General features: G+C 47.5%; 1 protein-coding gene across 2 annotated transcripts in view; it reads left to right on the top strand.

Moving 5' to 3' along the window:
- Positions 1 to 19,127, top strand: part of ANKRD6 (ankyrin repeat domain 6) — a 228,329-nt gene that overhangs the window by 170,233 nt on the left and 38,969 nt on the right. For both annotated transcript variants that reach the window (XM_068231138.1, XM_068231139.1), the window contains exons 5-7: positions 1,406 to 1,504; positions 11,332 to 11,430; positions 18,439 to 18,537. In XM_068231138.1, the coding sequence (XP_068087239.1) occupies positions 1,406 to 1,504; positions 11,332 to 11,430; positions 18,439 to 18,537 (297 nt within the window). The remainder of the gene's footprint in view (positions 1 to 1,405; positions 1,505 to 11,331; positions 11,431 to 18,438; positions 18,538 to 19,127) is intronic.

The raw sequence follows: 19,127 nt of genomic DNA on the forward strand, positions 1-19,127 counted from the left end.
CCCCTGCTAAGGCTTACAATCTAGAGGGAGGGGGGGGGGGACATAAGGTAGGACTGTGGGAAAGGTGATTGACTGAGAGAGTTAGTGTGGTAGATGTGGGGTAGGCCAATTTAAAGAAATGTGTTTTGAGGGCTTGCTTTAAGGTGTTGAAGGAAGGAGCAAGTCTGAGGGGGAGTGGAAGGGAGTTCCATAGGGTGGGCGCAGCTCTTGAGAAGTCTTGTAAGCGTGCACGGGAATGAGAGATGCATTGGGAGGTCAGGCGGAGATCACTGGAGGACCGGAGGGGGTGGGCAGGTATAAATCTGTTGACGAGCTCAGAAATTTAGGTTGAGTTCTGTATATATATATATTCACAATACAATAATACAATAACATTTCTATAGTGGTTTTCTCCCATAGGACTCAAAGCGCTTAAGCTCTCTCAGATTCAGTAGTTAGTAGTAGGATGAAGTATTCACACAACAGAAGTTATATTTCTGCAAATGCCAAACTGAATGGGTGGATTTTCAGTCTGGATTTAAATATGTCCAGGGATGGAGCTGTCCTGATCTGCTGAGCAAAACGTAGGAGCAGCATGACAGAAGGCTCTGGGACCAAAAATTTCCAAGTGGACTCTGGGTATGACTAGATTATTAGAACCTGCTGATCTGAGATTGCAGGGATTGCTACACAACTGTAACATTTCTTTCATGTAACCAGGGCCCAGATTATTTAGTGATTTAAATGTCAGTAGGCCGATCTTGAATAAGACCATAATATATAAATATATATATTTATTCCTGTTGTGCAAAGCTCTACTGTTCTTTTTTTGCTATGGCGCCATTTTTCTTGCACCACTTTTATTGTTGCTAAACGTTTTTTAGATTTAGGTTGCATTCACAGTGCCACGTTGCAGAGCTGCGTTATAGAGTCTTATAACGCAGCTTACCGCACTGCAGTGCTAATCCTATGGGATGTTCACAGTGCGCCGTTAGTCGTGTTGAACGTCGCTATTTTAACATAGCATTAAAACACAACATCCCACTGTGAATGCAACCTAAAATAAAAAAATAAATAAAAAAAAAACATCCGTTTTGCAGTATATGAAGGTGCTTTCCTTCTTTAGATTTTCTTTCAATGTACCTTACCGTTCTTGTAGCTGGTGACTTTAGTGAGCCCAATTACTGGTTATAAGCCCCTTTTTGTTTCTATTACTGACGAAAAAAAGAACCCGTGGAAAACTGTCAAGCTAGCATCATTCTGAATTCAGCTGGTTAATTGTGCAAATCGTACAATAATATGTACTGAATCTGTCACAGACGTTTCTGCTTGCCATGAAGCCATGGGAAAAACAAGGATCATGTAGAGAGCTGAAGAGAAGCATTGCTGAATTGGAGTGACTCATTTGCTGTCATATCTTTTTCAGGATGGCAATACTGCCCTGCATGAAGCCGCTTGGCACGGATTCAGCCAATCTGTTAAACTGCTCGTTAAAGCTGGAGCAAATGTGCTTGCCAAGAACAAGGTGAGAATGGTGTCAGACATCAGCATTTGTTAACTGGATTACTCATATTTGTACAAAATGTAACTTTTTCCTAGCCTCTTCCTTGTCAGGGGATTAGTGTGTTTTGTTAGCAGTTACCTCACGTAATGTGCAAGTGTACAGTTGTCTCCTGTTATTCATCTCTGACGCAGGGAAGATTTTCTATTCCTCAACATCCTGTGCCTCTTGGAAGATTTATACCAGCTGGTATAAATGTATGTGTAAAATATTATAAATATATACCCATGCATACAGACACACACATAATGCAGGTGAGAGAAAGGAGTTTCTTAGTCTTGTCACACAAGTCGTGCCAGAGTATATAATATTCAGGCCATGCTGTAAATGATCATGCTATATATGGTATGTTGAAACATGCCATTTTCTACGGGAGGGTAGGACATTGCCCGGGGCACAGCGGCGGGGGGCATGCAGAGCATACAGTGGAAGCGTTACGATTAGTCCTTGACAGGATCCACAGATGCCGCATGTATTTCCTGGTCCTGGTGGGCACTCGGGCTACTTAAACAAGGGGTCACTTTAACTCCCTAATTGGGGAAGCACTCATTAAAGTGGTATAAAACCCTGACATAATATTCAATAAAAAAGTGTTTTCCTACTTTTTTTTAATGCCATACCGTTATCATATTTGCATTTGTGCATTAGTATTATTATTCATTTAGAAATTACAAGTTCCCAAAAGTACAGTTTTTTGCTTTGAGAGCTGACTTTGCATTTTATTCATAACTGGTTTTATTCATCTTTTATTGAAGGCAGAAATGATTTCTGATTGTCTGTCTGTGTCCAGGAGCGTTCTGCACAGTCAGAGAATGTCTCACATTCCTCACTCCATAAAATTAAGTAAGCACAAGATAACATTATCTAAACTTCAGATGCGTCCAGATTTCTCTGCACTGAACTTTCAAGTCCTGTGTGTAACCCTTTGAATGCTGTTGTAGTAAAAAAAAATTGCTGGTTGTATATAATATGCTGTACATATTTTTTTTTAGAACAAAGAAGAAATGCTGGGTTTCATTCCACTTTAAGGTAGCTAGAGAGCCCCCCTGTAGGTAGCCAAAGAGCCCCATTTTGGTAGCCAGAGTGCCCCCCGTTTGGCTATCAAAACAAGGGGCACTTTGGCTACCTAAACAGTGCAAATTAAAGCCCAGACTCATCTTTCCTACAATATGTAAATTTCCAAAGATAAGTGAATATAATTTAAATAGCAGGCAGACAAATTTGGAACATGGTATAAATACATAAGTAACGTTTTATAGGTCTGTGTGCATGGAGATGGGAGTGTTGCATATTAAATCCTAAACGGTGCTTGTCAGTTCACGGGCTACAGGTAAGTTCTGAATATCATACACTGTATATACTACTTAGTGTTGGGCGAACATCTAGATGTTCGGGTTCGGGCCGAACAGGCCGAACATGGCCGCGATGTTCGGGTGTTCGACCCGAACTCCGAACATAATGGAAGTCAATGGGGACCCGAACTTTTGTGGTTTGTAAAGCCTCCTTACATGCTACATACCCCAAATTTACAGGGTATGTGCACCTTGGGAGTGGGTACAAGAGGAAAAAAAATTTAGCAAAAAGAGCTTATAGTTTTTGAGAAAATCGATTTTAAAGTTTCAAAGGGAAAACTGTCTTTTAAATGCGGGAAATGTCTGTTTTCTTTGCACAGGTAACATGCTTTTTGTCGGCATGCAGTCATAAATGTAATACATATAAGAGGTTCCAGGAAAAGGGACCGGTAATGCTAACCCAGCAGCAGCACACGTGATGGAACAGGAGGAGGGTGGCGCAGGAGGAGAAGGCCACGCTTTGAGACACAACAACCCAGGCCTTGCATGAGGACAAGAAGCGTGCGGATAGCATGCTTTGTACCACCATGCAGTCATAAATGTAATAAAGATAAGTGGTTCAATAAACAGGGACCACGCGGCAACGCTAACCCAGCAGCAGCACACGTGATGGAACAGGAGGAGGCGCAGGAGGAGAAGGCCACGCTTTGTGAGACACAACAACCCAGGCCTTGCATGAGGACAAAAAGCGTGCGGATAGCATGCTTTGTACCGCCATGTAGTCATAAATGTAATAAAGATAAGAGGTTCAATAAACAGGGACCACGCGGCAACGCTAACCCAGCAGCAGCAGCAGCAGCAGCACACGTGATGGAACAGGAGGAGGCGCAGGAGGAGAAGGCCACGCTTTGTGAGACACAACAACCCAGGCCTTGCATGAGGACAAAAAGCGTGCGGATAGCATGCTTTGTACCGCCATGTAGTCATAAATGTAATAAAGATAAGAGGTTCAATAAACAGGGACCACGCGGCAACGCTAACCCAGCAGCAGCAGCAGCAGCAGCACACGTGATGGAACAGGAGGAGGCGCAGGAGGAGAAGGCCACGCTTTGTGAGACACAACAACCCAGGCCTTGCATGAGGACAAAAAGCGTGCGGATAGCATGCTTTGTACCGCCATGTAGTCATAAATGTAATAAAGATAAGAGGTTCCATAAACAGGGACCGGCAACGGTAACCCAGCAGCAGCAGCAGCAGCAGCAGCACACGTGATGGAACAGGAGGAGGCGCAGGAGGAGAAGGCCACGCTTTGTGAGACACAACAACCCAGGCCTTGCATGAGGACAAAAAGCGTGCGGATAGCATGCTTTGTACCGCCATGTAGTCATAAATGTAATAAAGATAAGAGGTTCCATAAACAGGGACCGGCAACGGTAACCCAGCAGCAGCAGCAGCAGCAGCAGCACACGTGATGGAACAGGAGGAGGCGCAGGAGGAGAAGGCCACGCTTTGTGAGACACAACAACCCAGGCCTTGCATGAGGACAAAAAGCGTGCGGATAGCATGCTTTGTACCGCCATGTAGTCATAAATGTAATAAAGATAAGAGGTTCCATAAACAGGGACCGGCAACGGTAACCCAGCAGCAGCAGCAGCAGCAGCAGCACACGTGATGGAACAGGAGGAGGCGCAGGAGGAGAAGGCCACGCTTTGTGAGACACAACAACCCAGGCCTTGCATGAGGACAAAAAGCGTGCGGATAGCATGCTTTGTACCGCCATGTAGTCATAAATGTAATAAAGATAAGAGGTTCCATAAACAGGGACCGGCAACGGTAACCCAGCAGCAGCAGCAGCAGCAGCACACGTGATGGAACAGGAGGAGGCGCAGGAGGAGAAGGCCACGCTTTGTGAGACACAACAACCCAGGCCTTGCATGAGGACAAAAAGCGTGCGGATATAGCAGCAATGCTTTTTGCCGCCATGCAGTCATAAATGTAATACAGATGAGAGGTTCAATAAACAGGGACCGGAAACGCTAAACCATCCCAGATGTTCATCGGTCATGTTACTTGGTTGGGGTCCAGGAGTGTTGCGTAGTCGTTTCCAATCCAGGATTGATTCATTTTAATTTGAGTCAGACGGTCTGCATTTTCTGTGGAGAGGCGGATACGCCGATCTGTGATGATGCCTCCGGCAGCACTGAAACAGCGTTCCGACATAACGCTGGCTGCCGGGCAAGCCAGCACCTCTATTGCGTACATTGCCAGTTCGTGCCAGGTGTCTAGCTTCATGCCCGGTTTCAGGTCCAGCGGTGCCAGCCACAAATCCGTCTGTTCCTTTATTCCCCTCCAAATTTCCTCCCCTGTGTGCTGCTTATCCCCAAGGCAGATCAGCTTCAGCAACGCTTGCTGACGCATGCCAACAGCTGTGCTGCACTGCTTCCACGATCCTACTGCTGCTGGTGCTGGGTTAGCATTTCCGGATGAGGTACAGCTTTGAGATGCGTTGGAGGAGAAGGAGTCAGAGAGGTAGGTGCTGCTGTTGTTATCCAGCTGTTTGCGGCGTGGGCAACACCCGCGCCGTAGCAGGTGAGGAATCGCTGCCAGGCTCCACAAGGTTCACCCAGTGCGCGGTAAGGGAGATGTATCGACCCTGGCCGAACGCACTCGTCCAGGTGTCAGTGGTGAGGTGAACCTTGCAGGCAACGGCATTCTTCAAGCTTCGGGTTATTTAGCTGACCACGTGCTCATGCAACTCAGGCACTGCAGAGCGCGCAAAGTGGTAGCGGCTGGGAACCACGTAACGTGGGATGGCCACTGACATCATGCCCTTGAAGCTGTTTGTCTCCACCACTCGATATGGCAGCATTTCGCAGGCCAGAAGCTTGGCTATGCTGGCTGGCTGTTACTGCCACGGCCCGGGGGTCATTTGCTGGCAATTTCCTCTTGTGCTCAAACATCTCAGAGACAGACAACTCAACCGTAGCGCTGCACACCGAAGGGCTGTTGGTTGTTGTGTTTGATGAACACTGGGAGACCTCAAGAGCACTAGTCCGGAAAGTGACAGTGTCAGCATCGTCTGATGTTTGTGAATGTTGTGAACCACGCAATGGCTGGGCTACTGCTGCTGCTGAGGCGGGTCTGGTGGTGAGTCTGGTGAACCCAAGGGAGGCAGTGTTGCTGGTGGTACCCTGTCCTGCCGCGTTTGCCCACAGAGTGGGATGTTTGGATAGAATGTGGCGGCTCATGCTGGTGGTGGAGAGGTTGTTAATACTTTTCCCCCTGCTCAGGCGGGTCTTGCACACCTTGCAAATCGCCATGGTAACATCCTCAGTGCAGTCTTCAAAGAAAGCCCAGACTTTAACTGGCTGAGGACTCGGACCTCGTGCGTGATGTGCTGGTGCTGCTTAACCCACTGCTGGACGCTTGAGAGGTCATCCAAGTAATTATCTGGTCCTGTTCTTTTGGATCTGTGAGGGTTGTTGTCCTGGACAACATGGGCAGTATTGAGTGGGTTTTCTTGGGTGCTCCCCTGTGGCCTGTACGTGAACCGTCAGGGGAAACACCTCTTCCCTTGCCCCTCCCTCTTTCACCGGATTTCTTCCTCATTTCACTTATCCTTAAAGTACACGCTGACTGGCAGCAGTACAGTGGCAGTACAGAAATGCTATACAGTGGTGGGTGAGCGGTGTACCACTATTGTCAGCAGTGACACAGAGCACAATGCTATACAGTGGCGGGTGAGCGGTGTACTACTGTTCCCAGCAGACACAGAGTGGAAGTAAACACAATGCTATATAGTGTGGCTGAGCCGTGTACACAGAGTGGCATTAAACACAATGCTATATAGTCTGCTATATAGTCACCCCGAACAGGGTGATGTTCTGCAGAACCTAAACAGTGGCAAACACTGTTCGCCCAACACTACTGGGAGGGAACGCAGATTTTAGTACCTAAACACACGATACAACATGTTTTCCGGGGTCGGACTCTGAGGCACATACAGATGGTCCTGATCATCATCCTCATCATACAACTCTTCTCCTGAGTCTGACCCACCCACCACCTCTGCCACCCCAACATCCCCAGACACAGACCCCTCATCGTCCTCAACATTAACTTGGGATGCTGGCCTGAGCCAGACCTCCTCCTCCACATCAGGCCCCATCATCTCCTCAATGGCAGCCCTCATTAATCGCTCTGGCGACGGACTGATGGACACAACGTTCTCCTCCGGGGAGGGCTGCTGCTGACCACTGGCTGCTGGGGTGGATGTTATAGCTTGCGTGGGGCGTTGGCTGTTGCTGTTGTTGGGAGTGCTGCTCACAGCGGAGGTCTCTGGGGAACTCATGTTGAGCTCATATAGTGGTTGACGGTGAGTGGAGTATTACTGATCCCAGCAATATACACACTGACTGGCAGAGTACGCAATGCTATATAGTGTGGCTGAGCGGTGTACACAGAGTGGCAGTAAACACAATGCTATATAGTCTGGCTGAGCGAGCGGTGTACTACTGTTCCCAGCAGAATCAGAGTGGCAGTAAACAATGGTATATAGTCTGGCTGAGCGGTGTACACAGAGTGTCAGTAAACAATGGTATATAGTCTGGCTGAGCGAGCGGTGTACTACTGTTCCCAGCAGAATCAGAGTGGCAGTAAACAATGGTATATAGTCTGGCTGAGCGAGCGGTCTACTACTGTTCCCAGCAGAATCAGAGTGGCAGTAAACAATGGTATATAGTCTGGCTGAGCGGTGTACACAGAGTGTCAGTAAACAATGGTATATAGTCTGGCTGAGCGAGCGGTGTACTACTGTTCCCAGCAGAATCAGAGTGGCAGTAAACAATGGTATATAGTCTGGCTGAGCGGTGTACACAGAGTGTCAGTAAACAATGGTATATAGTCTGGCTGAGCGGTGTACACACAATGCTATATAGTCTGCTATATAGTGTCAGTAAACAATGGTATATAGTCTGGCTGAGCGAGCGGTGTACTACTGTTCCCAGCAGAATCAGAGTGGCAGTAAACAATGGTATATAGTCTGGCTGAGCGGTGTACACAGAGTTTCAGTAAACAATGGTATATAGTCTGGCTGAGCGGTGTACACAGAGTGTCAGTAAACAATGGTAAATAGTCTGGCTGAGCGGTGTACACAGAGTGGCAGTAAACACAATGCTATATAGTCTGGCTGAGCGAGCGGTGTACTACTGTTCCCAGCAGAATCAGAGTGGCAGTAAACAATGGTATATAGTCTGGCTGAGCGGTGTACACAGAGTGTCAGTAAACAATGGTATATAGTCTGGCTGAGCGGTGTACACAGAGTGTCAGTAAACAATGGTATATAGTCTGGCTGAGCGGTGTACACAGAGTGGCAGTAAACACAATGCTATATACTCTGGCTGAGCGAGCGGTGTACTACTGTTCCCAGCAGACACAGAACAGTAAACAGAATGCTATATAGTGTGGCTGAGCGAGCGGTGTACCACTATTCCCAGCAGACACAGAACAGTAAACAGAATGCTATATAGTGTGGCTGAGCGAGCGGTGTACCACTATTCCCAGCAGACACAGAACAGTAAACAGAATGCTATATAGTGTGGCTGAGCGAGCGGTGTACCACTATTCCAAACAGACACAGAACAGTGAACAGAATGCTATATAGTGTGGCTGAGCGAGCGGTGTACCACTATTCCCAGCAGACACAGAGTGGCAGTAAACAGAATGCTATATAGTGTGGCTGAGCGAGGTACACAGAGTGGCAGTAAACAGAATGCTATATAGTGTGGCTGAGCAAGCGGTGTACTACTATTCCCAGCAGACACAGAGTGGCAGTAAACAGAATGCTATATAGTGTGGCTGAGCGAGGTACACAGAGTGGCAGTAAACAGAATGCTATATAGTGTGGCTGAGCAAGCGGTGTACTACTGTTCCCAGCAGTGACACAATGACAGGGGGGACCCTGGCTAGCGTGGCTGGAGCGCGAACTACCCTGCCTGCCTACCCAAAGCTAAACCCACAGACAAATGGCGGAGATATGACGTGGTTCGGGTATTTATTTACCCGAACCACGTGACCGTTCGGCCAATCAGAGCGCGTTCGGGTCCGAACCACGTGACCCGTTCGGCCAATCACAGCGCTAGCCGAACGTTCGGGGAACGTTCGGCCATGCGCTCTTAGTTCGGCCATGTGGCCGAACGGTTTGGCCGAGCACCGTCAGGTGTTCGGCCGAACTCGAACATCACCCGAACAGGGTGATGTTCTGCAGAACCCGAACAGTGGCGAACACTGTTCGCCCAACACTAATACTACTATACTATAAATTCATTCCATGATACATTAAATAAATGCGTCTCCAAAGTTATGCTTGCCTCTCAACTTTATGTTGCTCTTATTTCCCTAATTGTAAATCAATGTTACAATGACCTCCCCCACCCTTGTACCTTCTGTGTTAATACTGTTAAGGTGCATACACACCTTTGACTGATGTCGCCTGTCAGGGATCAACGCCTGATCCCCTTGGGTGACAGCGCTGGGTGGATTGCTCGCCGGGTTGGGGGCTGCCGTACATGCCTGATCATCGGCTGAGGCGGTCGTTATCGGCCAGCTTAGCTGACTTAAAGGGACACTTAAGTCAAACAAAAAAAAATGAGTTTTACTCACCTGGGGCTTCCAATAGCCCCCTGCAGCTGTCTGGTGCCCTCGCCGTCTCCCTCCGATCCTCCTGGCCCCGCCGGCAGCCACTTCCTGTTTTGGTGACAGGAGCTGACAGGCTGGGGACGCGAGTGATTCTTTGCGTTCCTGGCCACAATAGCGCCATCTATGCTGCTATAGCATATATCATATACCATATAGCAGCATAGAGGGTGCTAATGTGTCTGGGAACGCGAAGAATCACCTGCGCCCCCAGCCTGTCAGCTCCTGTCACCGAAACAGGAAGTGGCTGCCGGCGGGGCCAGGAGGATCGGAGGGAGACGGCGAGGGCGCCAGACAGCTACAGGGGGCTATTGGAAGCCCGAGGTGAGTAAAACTCATTTTTTTTTGTTTGACTTAAGTGTCCCTTTAACCTGCTGAGCGGTCTGGACGAGCTCAGCTCGTCCAACACCGCCAGAGGCTGCCGCTCAGGCCCTGCTGGGCCGATTTTAATGAAATAAAAAGCAGCACACGCAGCCGGCACTTTGCCAGCCGCGTGTGCTGCCTGATCGCCGCTGCAGCGCGGCGATCCGCCGCGTGCAGCGGCAAAAGAGGGTCCCCACAGCCGCCCGAGCCCAGCGTAGCCGGAACAAAAAGTTCCGGCCAGCGCTAAGGGCTGGATCGGAGGCGGCAGACGTCAGGACGTCGGCTGACGTCCATGACGTCACTCCGCTCGTCGCCATGGCGACAGGAGAAGCCAAACACGGAAGGCTGCTCATTGCGGCCTTCCTTGTTTATTCTGGGCGCCGGAGGCGATCGGAAGAACGCCTCCGGAGCGCCCTCTAGTGGGCTTTCATGCAGCCAACTTTCAGTTGGCTGCATGAAATAGTTTTTTTTTAATTTAAAAAAAACCCTCCCGCAGCCACCCTGGCGATTTAATCAGAACGCCAGGGTGGTTAAGTCAGGCGTGTGTATCAAACATGTTGGGAAATCTCCATGGGAGTATTTGGGAGAGAAGCTGCAGGGGCTTGATGGTTAGTGCAGCACTACATTAAGCAGTACAATGTGAGTAGCTCAGTCAATGCTTAATAGATTTCTGATGAAGTCTATATGAGATCTATTGTGCAGCATGGAAGAAATTGCATGCCAGTCCTTTCATAAAGTCCCTTTACAGCCCTGGATTTAGTTGTGGCCATTCCTTGTCTATGGCCCTCTCAGATCTTTGGGCCACTAGTTACCAACTGCTGGCATCAGCAGAGCTCTAACCCAGTGTTTACCACGGTCCAGTGATTGGATTTCTGATCAGTTCTGCTTTCCCATGGCCATGCTTGATGCAGTCTCGGCTTCAAACATGCTTGACAATGCATTGGTTAACAATTGTTGAAAGTTAAATGAGTTTTCAGCTGTATTGGGCAATGATCCAAAATCTGCATGGAGACACCTGAAATCGTAAACTGAGATAAAACAATTGCATGATCACTGTTGTGTAACCATAGGCTTTTGGCAGAGTAAGCTTCCTTCCCTCTTCTTCATAGAAGGAGCAAAAGCCCTTGGCCTAGCTGAATGCTTTTGTTCAAATCAGAGTTGGGCACTGCAGCGCTTAGTACATTTAAATCGCGTGCACACCCCTGACTGCCCCTAAATGTGTGTGAGTGCAATGTAAAGCTTGCACTGTTGCCCAAAGCTCCTTAGCTATGCCACTGGTGTGTGGATTAGACTGATGTGTACATCAGTCTCCAGCACTGAAATAGAGGTATTGCGCTACTGATATATTTTTGGGGCTATTTTGAGGCCAAAATGTTTTTTTTATATATTTGTTTTCTGTATTAACCAATGTTTTTGTTTTCATGTAAATATTCTCTCCATAAGGCAGGTAACACACCGCTCCACTTAGCTTGCCAAAATGGTCATTCCCAAAGCTGCCGTGTACTACTACTTGCAGGATCTCGGGCTGACTTGAAAAATCATGTAGGTCACTTAAACAGTAATTAAGTCATTCCAGTGTGTGTGTGTTTTGTGTATAGCCTGATCAGCCAAAACATTCAAACCACCTTCCTAATACTGTGTAGGTTCCCTTTATACTGGAAAAGACAGGTCTGGTGTCTGGTACCGAGATGTTAGCAGCGCATCCTTTTGTTCCTCTGTCATCTGTAAATACTGTTGTCATAAATGTGATCTTCACAAAGGTAGTACTTGTCAACGTAACATCCACATGATCTAAAAGACATTATGGTTCACCAGACCAGACCACCTTCTTCCATTACTGCATGGCCCAGTCTTGCTGCTCGTGTGCCCATTGGAGGTGCTTTTGGTGGTGAACAGATGGGCACTCAGACAGGCCTGTGGCATCACAGCTCTGAATACAGCAAGCTGTATTTCACTGTCTGCTCTGAGACATTTTTGTAATGGCCACGATTATGTTTTCAGCACATTGTGCCACATTAATTCTTCTATGGGCTATAACTAGATGGTTTAGCCTTTATTCTACACACACAAGTGAATCTTGAGTATCCATGTATTTATTGCCAGTTTAGCAGTTGTTTCTCTTCTGACCACTTTTAGTAGGTACAGTACTAACACTACATACTGTACCAGGAACATCCCATTCCTAACAAGCACATGCCATTTGTTCTGCTTCCAACACATCACCTTTAAGAATTGACAGTTGGGTTGCTGTGTAATATATCCCACGCTGTGACAGGTGCCATTGTAATATAATCAATATTTAGTTTTCAGGTATTAATGTTGAGGCTGATCAGTTTTATTAAAGGAATTGTGCATGTATGCCAGCAACTGCATGTAATGTTCAGTCTGCCTGTCCTGTAATGTATATTGTTTCATATATTCAAAATTTAGTATGTGTAATTGTCAGGAAAATTTGATTTTTTAAAAAAATATAATTGTATATAAAATTTTTATATAATTGTATTGTAATTTTAATATAATTTAATATAATTAATAATTTCTGACCATCCCAGAAATAGTAATTATATATTTAGTTTGTAAACCATGTTTGCATAACCCTATATCTGCAGCGATCATGAAACTGATGGGATGTTATGACAAGCATATAGGAAGCATGTTTGGAGAGGCAAGTTCCTTTGTCTCTTGGACAGTGCTCTTGCCATCTGCCAAGATGACACCTATGAGGTGCTTCCACTCATCATGACAGAGTGCTGAAGAATATGGTGGACCCATTGCAGGCTCAGACATGTCAATGTATCATTGATGGGATCTGATTAGATTCTATGCAAGGCACTTTTTGAGAAGTGGATTTGAGAGTAACATCTATTGTATGTATGCAAGCTGTTATTTATTTTAATTTTTAAATGTTGGATTTTACAAATAAATGTGAGCACTTCATTTTATTGCAGAGGCGCATGAGTTGATATTTTTAGATTTCTGTTTTTTCGGTGGGAGGTGGTTTAATCCTACATACTCAGTGCAGCCATCCTTTGAACTATAACAAGCGCACCAATAACATTATTATATCCTCATGACCAGAACCCGACCGCAGCAGCTTCTCTTGACGAGGTTGCTTCCTCCCAGTACTCTCCTCCAGAATTAAAGCACACCTATGTTGATGAGAGAGATGTGCAGCAGAATTGGGATGAGGCATTGGAGGAGACCATGGGACCAAGGTCCCAATAAGTGATGGGTTCTGTGGTGACAGAAATGGCCTCTGTGTTTTCTTCTTCATCCAGTAGTAATCCATCACAACTGGGAGCTTGCGTCACCACTAATCTGCATCACCACCAGTCAACTACAGAGGTGTTTTGTGGCCAGGTGGAGGGCCCAGAATAGTCAACTATGGGTTCTAGTGATTTGGTTGAACTGGATGATGTTTTGGATGATGAGGTGGCTGATCCACCGTGGTTGCCATCTGGTGGGTTAGGCACTAGCAGGCGTAAGCAGCATGGAGAAACAGAGCAGACAGTTGGCCAGCAGCCTGCAAGTGCTTTCCCGTCTGTCAGTACCCACCAGTCCAATGCTGAGCATCGATGTGTTAGAACAGGTGACACCACTGCTCCACGTGCACGCACGTCCCCTGCATGGAATTATTTACTGTTCTGGAAGAAGATGAATCCAGGGCGGTCTGTTCTGTGTGCCGCAAATCGGTGAGCAGAGGCAAATCGGGCACAGAGTTCGGCACTTCAGGGCTGATAAGCCATCTGTGCAACCACCACAGACGGGAGTTCGAATATGTAAAGAATTACAATAAGATGGGTGGAGGAAAAGCAGCAGCAACAGGCCCCTCCTCTTCTTTTTCTACTCGTCCTGTCCCTATCCAACTTGCTGAGTCCCATTCTAGTTCAAACCCCTCTGCATTCCAGGCTGGAAGATGACTCCAGACCTCAGCAAGCACCTCATCATCACCCTTGTTGGTTTCCTCTGAATCACCAGTGTTCCAGTGTCAGGCCTCTGTGCAGAAAAGTTGCAGAGGAAGCGGATGTTCCCTGCAAGTGATCCTTTTGTTGTGAAAAATAATGCGCTCCTGGCAAGGCTGTTGTGCCAACAGCTGCTGTCCTACCAGTTTGTGGACTGTGCCCCCTTCCGCAGACTGATGAACAGTGTTGCTCCACAATGGCGGATCCCCAGCCGCCATTATTTTGTCAGGAATGCTTTCCCTACCCTTCACAAGCACATTGTGGAGTGTGTCGGTCAGTTTATGGATCACACTGTCGGTGGCAAGGTGCACTTCACTATGGATGTCTGGAGCAGCAGGCATGGGCAGGGAAAGTATCTAACTTTTACCGCCCATTGGGTCACCCTCCATGGTGCTGCTGAGGAAGGTGCAAGATCTGGGGCATCTCAGCTGGTGGTGCCGCCACGTGGGTTAAAGAGGAGGCCTGTTGTACTTCCCTCCACTACCAGTTCTGTCCAAGGCAAGTCCGCCGTTGCTGAGCCTCCCAGCAAGTGGTCCCACTCCTACACTGGTCTGCAGCACCATCGATGCCAAGCAGTGCTGAAACTCGAATCCATGGACGAGAACAGGCAAACCGGATCTGTAATCCTTGCAGCCTTACAGGATCAGATTCGGCAGTGCCTTTTCCCCCGAAAAATGGACACAGGTGTAGTGGTGTCTGATAATGGTGCCAACATGCTGGCCGCCATTTTGGAGGGTGGCTACACTCACTTACCTTGCTTGGCCCATGTCTTCAACCTTGTAGTCCAGAAATTTCTACAAACTTTTGATGGGTTGAAGGACGCTGTGGCCTCAGCACGAAAAGTGTCAGCCCACATCCGTCACTCCACAACCGCCACCGCGGCCTTGAAACTTCTGCAGCGCCGCCGTAGCCTGCCGCAGCACAGGCTTATTTCTGATTGTCCGACGCAGTGGAACTCCACTTTACACATGCTGGAGAGGTTGTGGGAGCAGCGAATGGCGGTCAGGCTATACCTGTCTCAGACATCTTCCTCCAGAACAGGGCCACTGGACTACATTACTGGGGACCAGTGGCAGCTGATTGGACAGTTGTGTAAAGTCTTGGAGACGTTTGAGTAGGCAACAAAATTGGTCAGTGAGGAGCACTGCAGCATATCAGAAGTGCTTCCTATTGTCTTCATGCTGGACAAGGCTCTTGAAAAAGTGCTCGGACAGGGGGAGGAAGCCCTACTGAACAGTGATCAGTCAAGTGGGGGAGTGAGTGAGCACGCTCAAGTCCTGGATAAAGAGGCAGAGCTTGTGGAAGCAGAAGAGCCCATTGTCCGGGGGTGGGAAGAAGATTCTGATGTGGAGCTGGAGCATGACGACAGCTGTGACAGCCAGGAAGAGTTGATTAATGGCAGACATCTCTTCCCTATGGCTGCGCATATACTCCAGTGCCTCTGTAAGGACCCCCGGATTAAAACTTTAAAATCAAGGCTTGACATGTGGGTGGCCACCATCTTAGATCCCCGGTGCAAGGGGAAAATGCGGCAGTTCATACCCCCCTCCCAAGCAGATGCCAGGATGAGCCACATCTGGGATGCCCTTCTTTGTTGGGTAGAAGATGCGTTTCCTGAACCTGTATCCCGGGCCCAAGCTACCAAGCCTCATCATACTTAGCAAAGGTCTGGTGGTCCCACTCCCAGCAGCAGCACCACCAATAGCCAGTCTGTGAACCTGCTGCGTATGTTGAAGGAATTTTATCAGCCAATGCCAGATACTCCTTCTAGCAGCAGCACCACCAGGGGGCAAAGTAGTCACCACCAGCGGCTGGCCCGTATGGTGAATGATTGCTTGCGGTCGGCCAGTGCTCCAGACAATATGGAGAGTAATGATGACCCCATGGAGTATTGGACAAAACAACTGGATACCTGGCCTGAACTCGCTCAGTATGCACTGGAGGTTCTTGCATGCCCCGCCGCCAGTGTTCTTTCTGAGCGAGTATTTAGTGCTGCAGGTGGGGTGATCACCGACCAACGGACCTGTCTGTCCACAGACAATGTGGACATACTAACTGTAACGGTTGGGTGTTATAACTCAAACGTCTGATTATATGGTGATCTGCAGAATCACCAATAATACAGACACTATACCAGATTATTAGGTGATCTGCAGAATCACCAATAATGCCAGTATAGCTAATACAGACTGTGTGAGTAGTGATTAGTGCAACCGTAACTCAATAGTTTGACGAGACCTCACCAGAGGGGCTGGTGAGGTACAATCAGTACACTGACTGTATAATAGCGTACTAGCCCCAGCAAGGTGGAGATACTGATACTGAAGAGAGAGAATCTCTCAAGGAGCAGGTGATTCAGACTGTACTGCAGCCTAGTGATCACCTGAGGAGCAGGTGATTAAGACCGTACTGCAGCCTAGTGGACACCTGAGGAGCAGGTGATACAAACAATACTGCAACTAACGATTACCTGATGAGCAGGTGATTAAGACTGTACTGCAGGCTAGTGATCACCTGAGGAACAGGTGATTAAAACTGTACTGCAGGCTAGTGATCACCTGAGGAGCAGGTGATTCTATACTAAGAATCCCTCACCAGAGGCTAGGCCCACTGGTGAGGGCAGAGTGGTCAGACAGGCTAAGTTCGGCAACAGAGAGGTAAGTATCAGGACAGAATCGTGAGGCAAAAGGATAACGGATAAACAGGCAGAGGTTCAGCAACAAATGCAATACAGCAAATGCAAGGTCAGAGTATAGCCAGAATCATATACAGATAGTCAATAACAATATACCAATCGCCTAGTCTAGGTGTGAAGTCCTTGGTTTCAACACCTGGGATCTAGTCTAAGGTCTGAGCGCTAACACGTAAGTATTCACGACAGAAGACCACGCCAGACTGAAGCCCGGAGGCTTAAGAAGCAGAGGAGACCTCACTGGCACGCCCCCTGCACTCAGCCACTGCTGGGCGCCGTGAGTCTCCTCTGAGGTCAGCTGACCAGCCGGTCAGCTGACGAGCCTCCTCCTAGCATAAAGGTCCCATCTGTGCGCGCGCCCGTGCGAGACAGGGACCCTATTGGCTAACGAACATCCCGACCTCGGCGTCCTAGACGCCGAAGGGACGGGCAGGGGAATGGAGGCAGCTGCGGCGGCGGTGCTGTTCGCCGCAGCTGCCTCTTCAGTCGTTACACTAACGTTCATAAAAATTAATGAGTCATGGATCAGTGATAATTACAAGGCCCCTCTCACTGATTCACGATGAAGATTGGACAGACTAAATTAAAATTTTGCTGTAATCACTGCCGTGGAACCACCTCTAGGTCCCATGGCCTACGACAACTCCTGCTGCTCCCAAAAAAAAAATTGTGATGACTGCCGTGAAACCACCTCTAGGCCCCATGGCCTACGACAACTCCTGCTGCTCCCCAAAAAAAATTGTAATGACTGCCGTGGAACCACCTCTAGGTCCCGTGGCCTATGACGACTCCTGCTGCTCCCAAAAAAAATTGTAATCAGGATTGTGATTCAGCCACCACTAAAGCCAAAGTTTATCAGCAGGACTGCCAGGGAACTGGTATTTGTTTAAAAGAAAACATCCATTACGTTCCCTTTAACATTGTGGAAATGGTTCCGCCGGAATGTGGAATTCCGCAGGGATCCGCCGCAATGTAACGGTGACGGAATTTCGTTACCGCGGAATTACCGCGATATCGGAAATCGCCTGTTCTGATCATCCCTACTACACAGCATTCCCATATCTCCTTCCCTAAAAGAAAAACCAGGACCATTTTATTACCTTTCAATCAGACCTCATACATTGATTAGTTCACACCACTATCAGTCCATAGGTTGGGGGTCACAGTCTACTGTTCCTACTATAGTCACACTCATTTTGGTCAGCAGATAAGTGAACACCAGAATGTTTTTTGGGTTGTGGGTGGATAATGCAGCAGAAATGTACAGAACATACAAACTGCAGACAATGTTTGGACTGTCTTTGAACATGGAACTCTAGTGCTGTACGGCAAAATTCTTGCCACTTAGTCACCATTTCATGTTTTAGGACACTAACAACATGGCAATGTCCACATATTTGTCCTACAATAAATAGCCAGCTTATTGTGCAAGACCATAGACTAATCAAAGGTCATGTGATGCCTTGGTGACAATGCAGCAGATCGTTCGTATAGACAGAGCTACACCAATATGCATACTGCTATAATGTACTGTACATATTTTTTGTTTCAGATGTTAGAAACTTGGCACTCTCAGTCACACGAGATTTCTGCTAAAAGCTGTCTGTGAGGGCAAATAAATACTAGTTATGGGATCCTTGAGAGGGTGAGGGTGGAACTATCAAACTTTTTACTTGTAGCTAGGATTGAAATTACGATTTTTGTGTTCATTAACAGGTTGTATTGAAAAAAAAATTTTTTTTTCATTTTTTTGTGTGCTGCTAATTCTTATATTGCATATTAGAATAGCCATCACTGTATAAATATTTTCATCTCATATTTTCTATATTTTTGCATGTTAGAATTGAGCACTATCCGCTAGGTCACTGGAATTTATGAGTTTATTATGATTTACAGGCAGGAGATACCTGTTTACATGTCACAGCTCGCTACAATCACCTGTCTGTCATCAGGATACTTCTCAGCGCTTTCTGCTCAGTCAATGAGAAGAACCAGGTCAGTGCATGAGCCATGTCAAGGAGATAGTACCAGTGATCAAAGTAAGCCTGCAAGGAAGGGCCCCGAGCCCTGGTGCATACTGTCAGGGGTCTAGTCCTGGGAAAAGAAGTGAGTGGACTTACTCGGAGAATTCCTGCGGCGTGCCAAAATGGGCGTGGTCAAGCACCCCCGTGGGCGTGGTCATGGGTGGGGCCAAATATACATGACATCAACAGTGATGTAAAAGGTCTGCCGAGGATGTTTGAGCTCTGCCGTAGTGTATCCCCCAAAAATAGATGTAATCTGACAACATTTCACCAAAAAGACACATAATCTGGTAGAAGTTCCTCCAAAATACAGATAATATGGAAGTGGTTCCCCCAAAATAGACAATGTGGCAGCAGCAGTTCCACCAACATACACATAATTTGGAAGCAGTTCCCCAAAATACGCGAAACCTGGCAGCGGATCACCCAAAATACACGTAACACCCAAAGGACATATAATCTGGCAGTAGTGGTCCCCCAAACATACACAATCTGGCAGCTGTTCCCTAAAATACACGTAATTTGGCAGCCGTTCCCCTAACATACACATAATTTGGCAGC

This window comes from Hyperolius riggenbachi, chromosome 4 (assembly GCF_040937935.1).
Source record: "Hyperolius riggenbachi isolate aHypRig1 chromosome 4, aHypRig1.pri, whole genome shotgun sequence".
In the NCBI taxonomy this organism is placed as follows: domain Eukaryota; kingdom Metazoa; phylum Chordata; class Amphibia; order Anura; family Hyperoliidae; genus Hyperolius; species Hyperolius riggenbachi.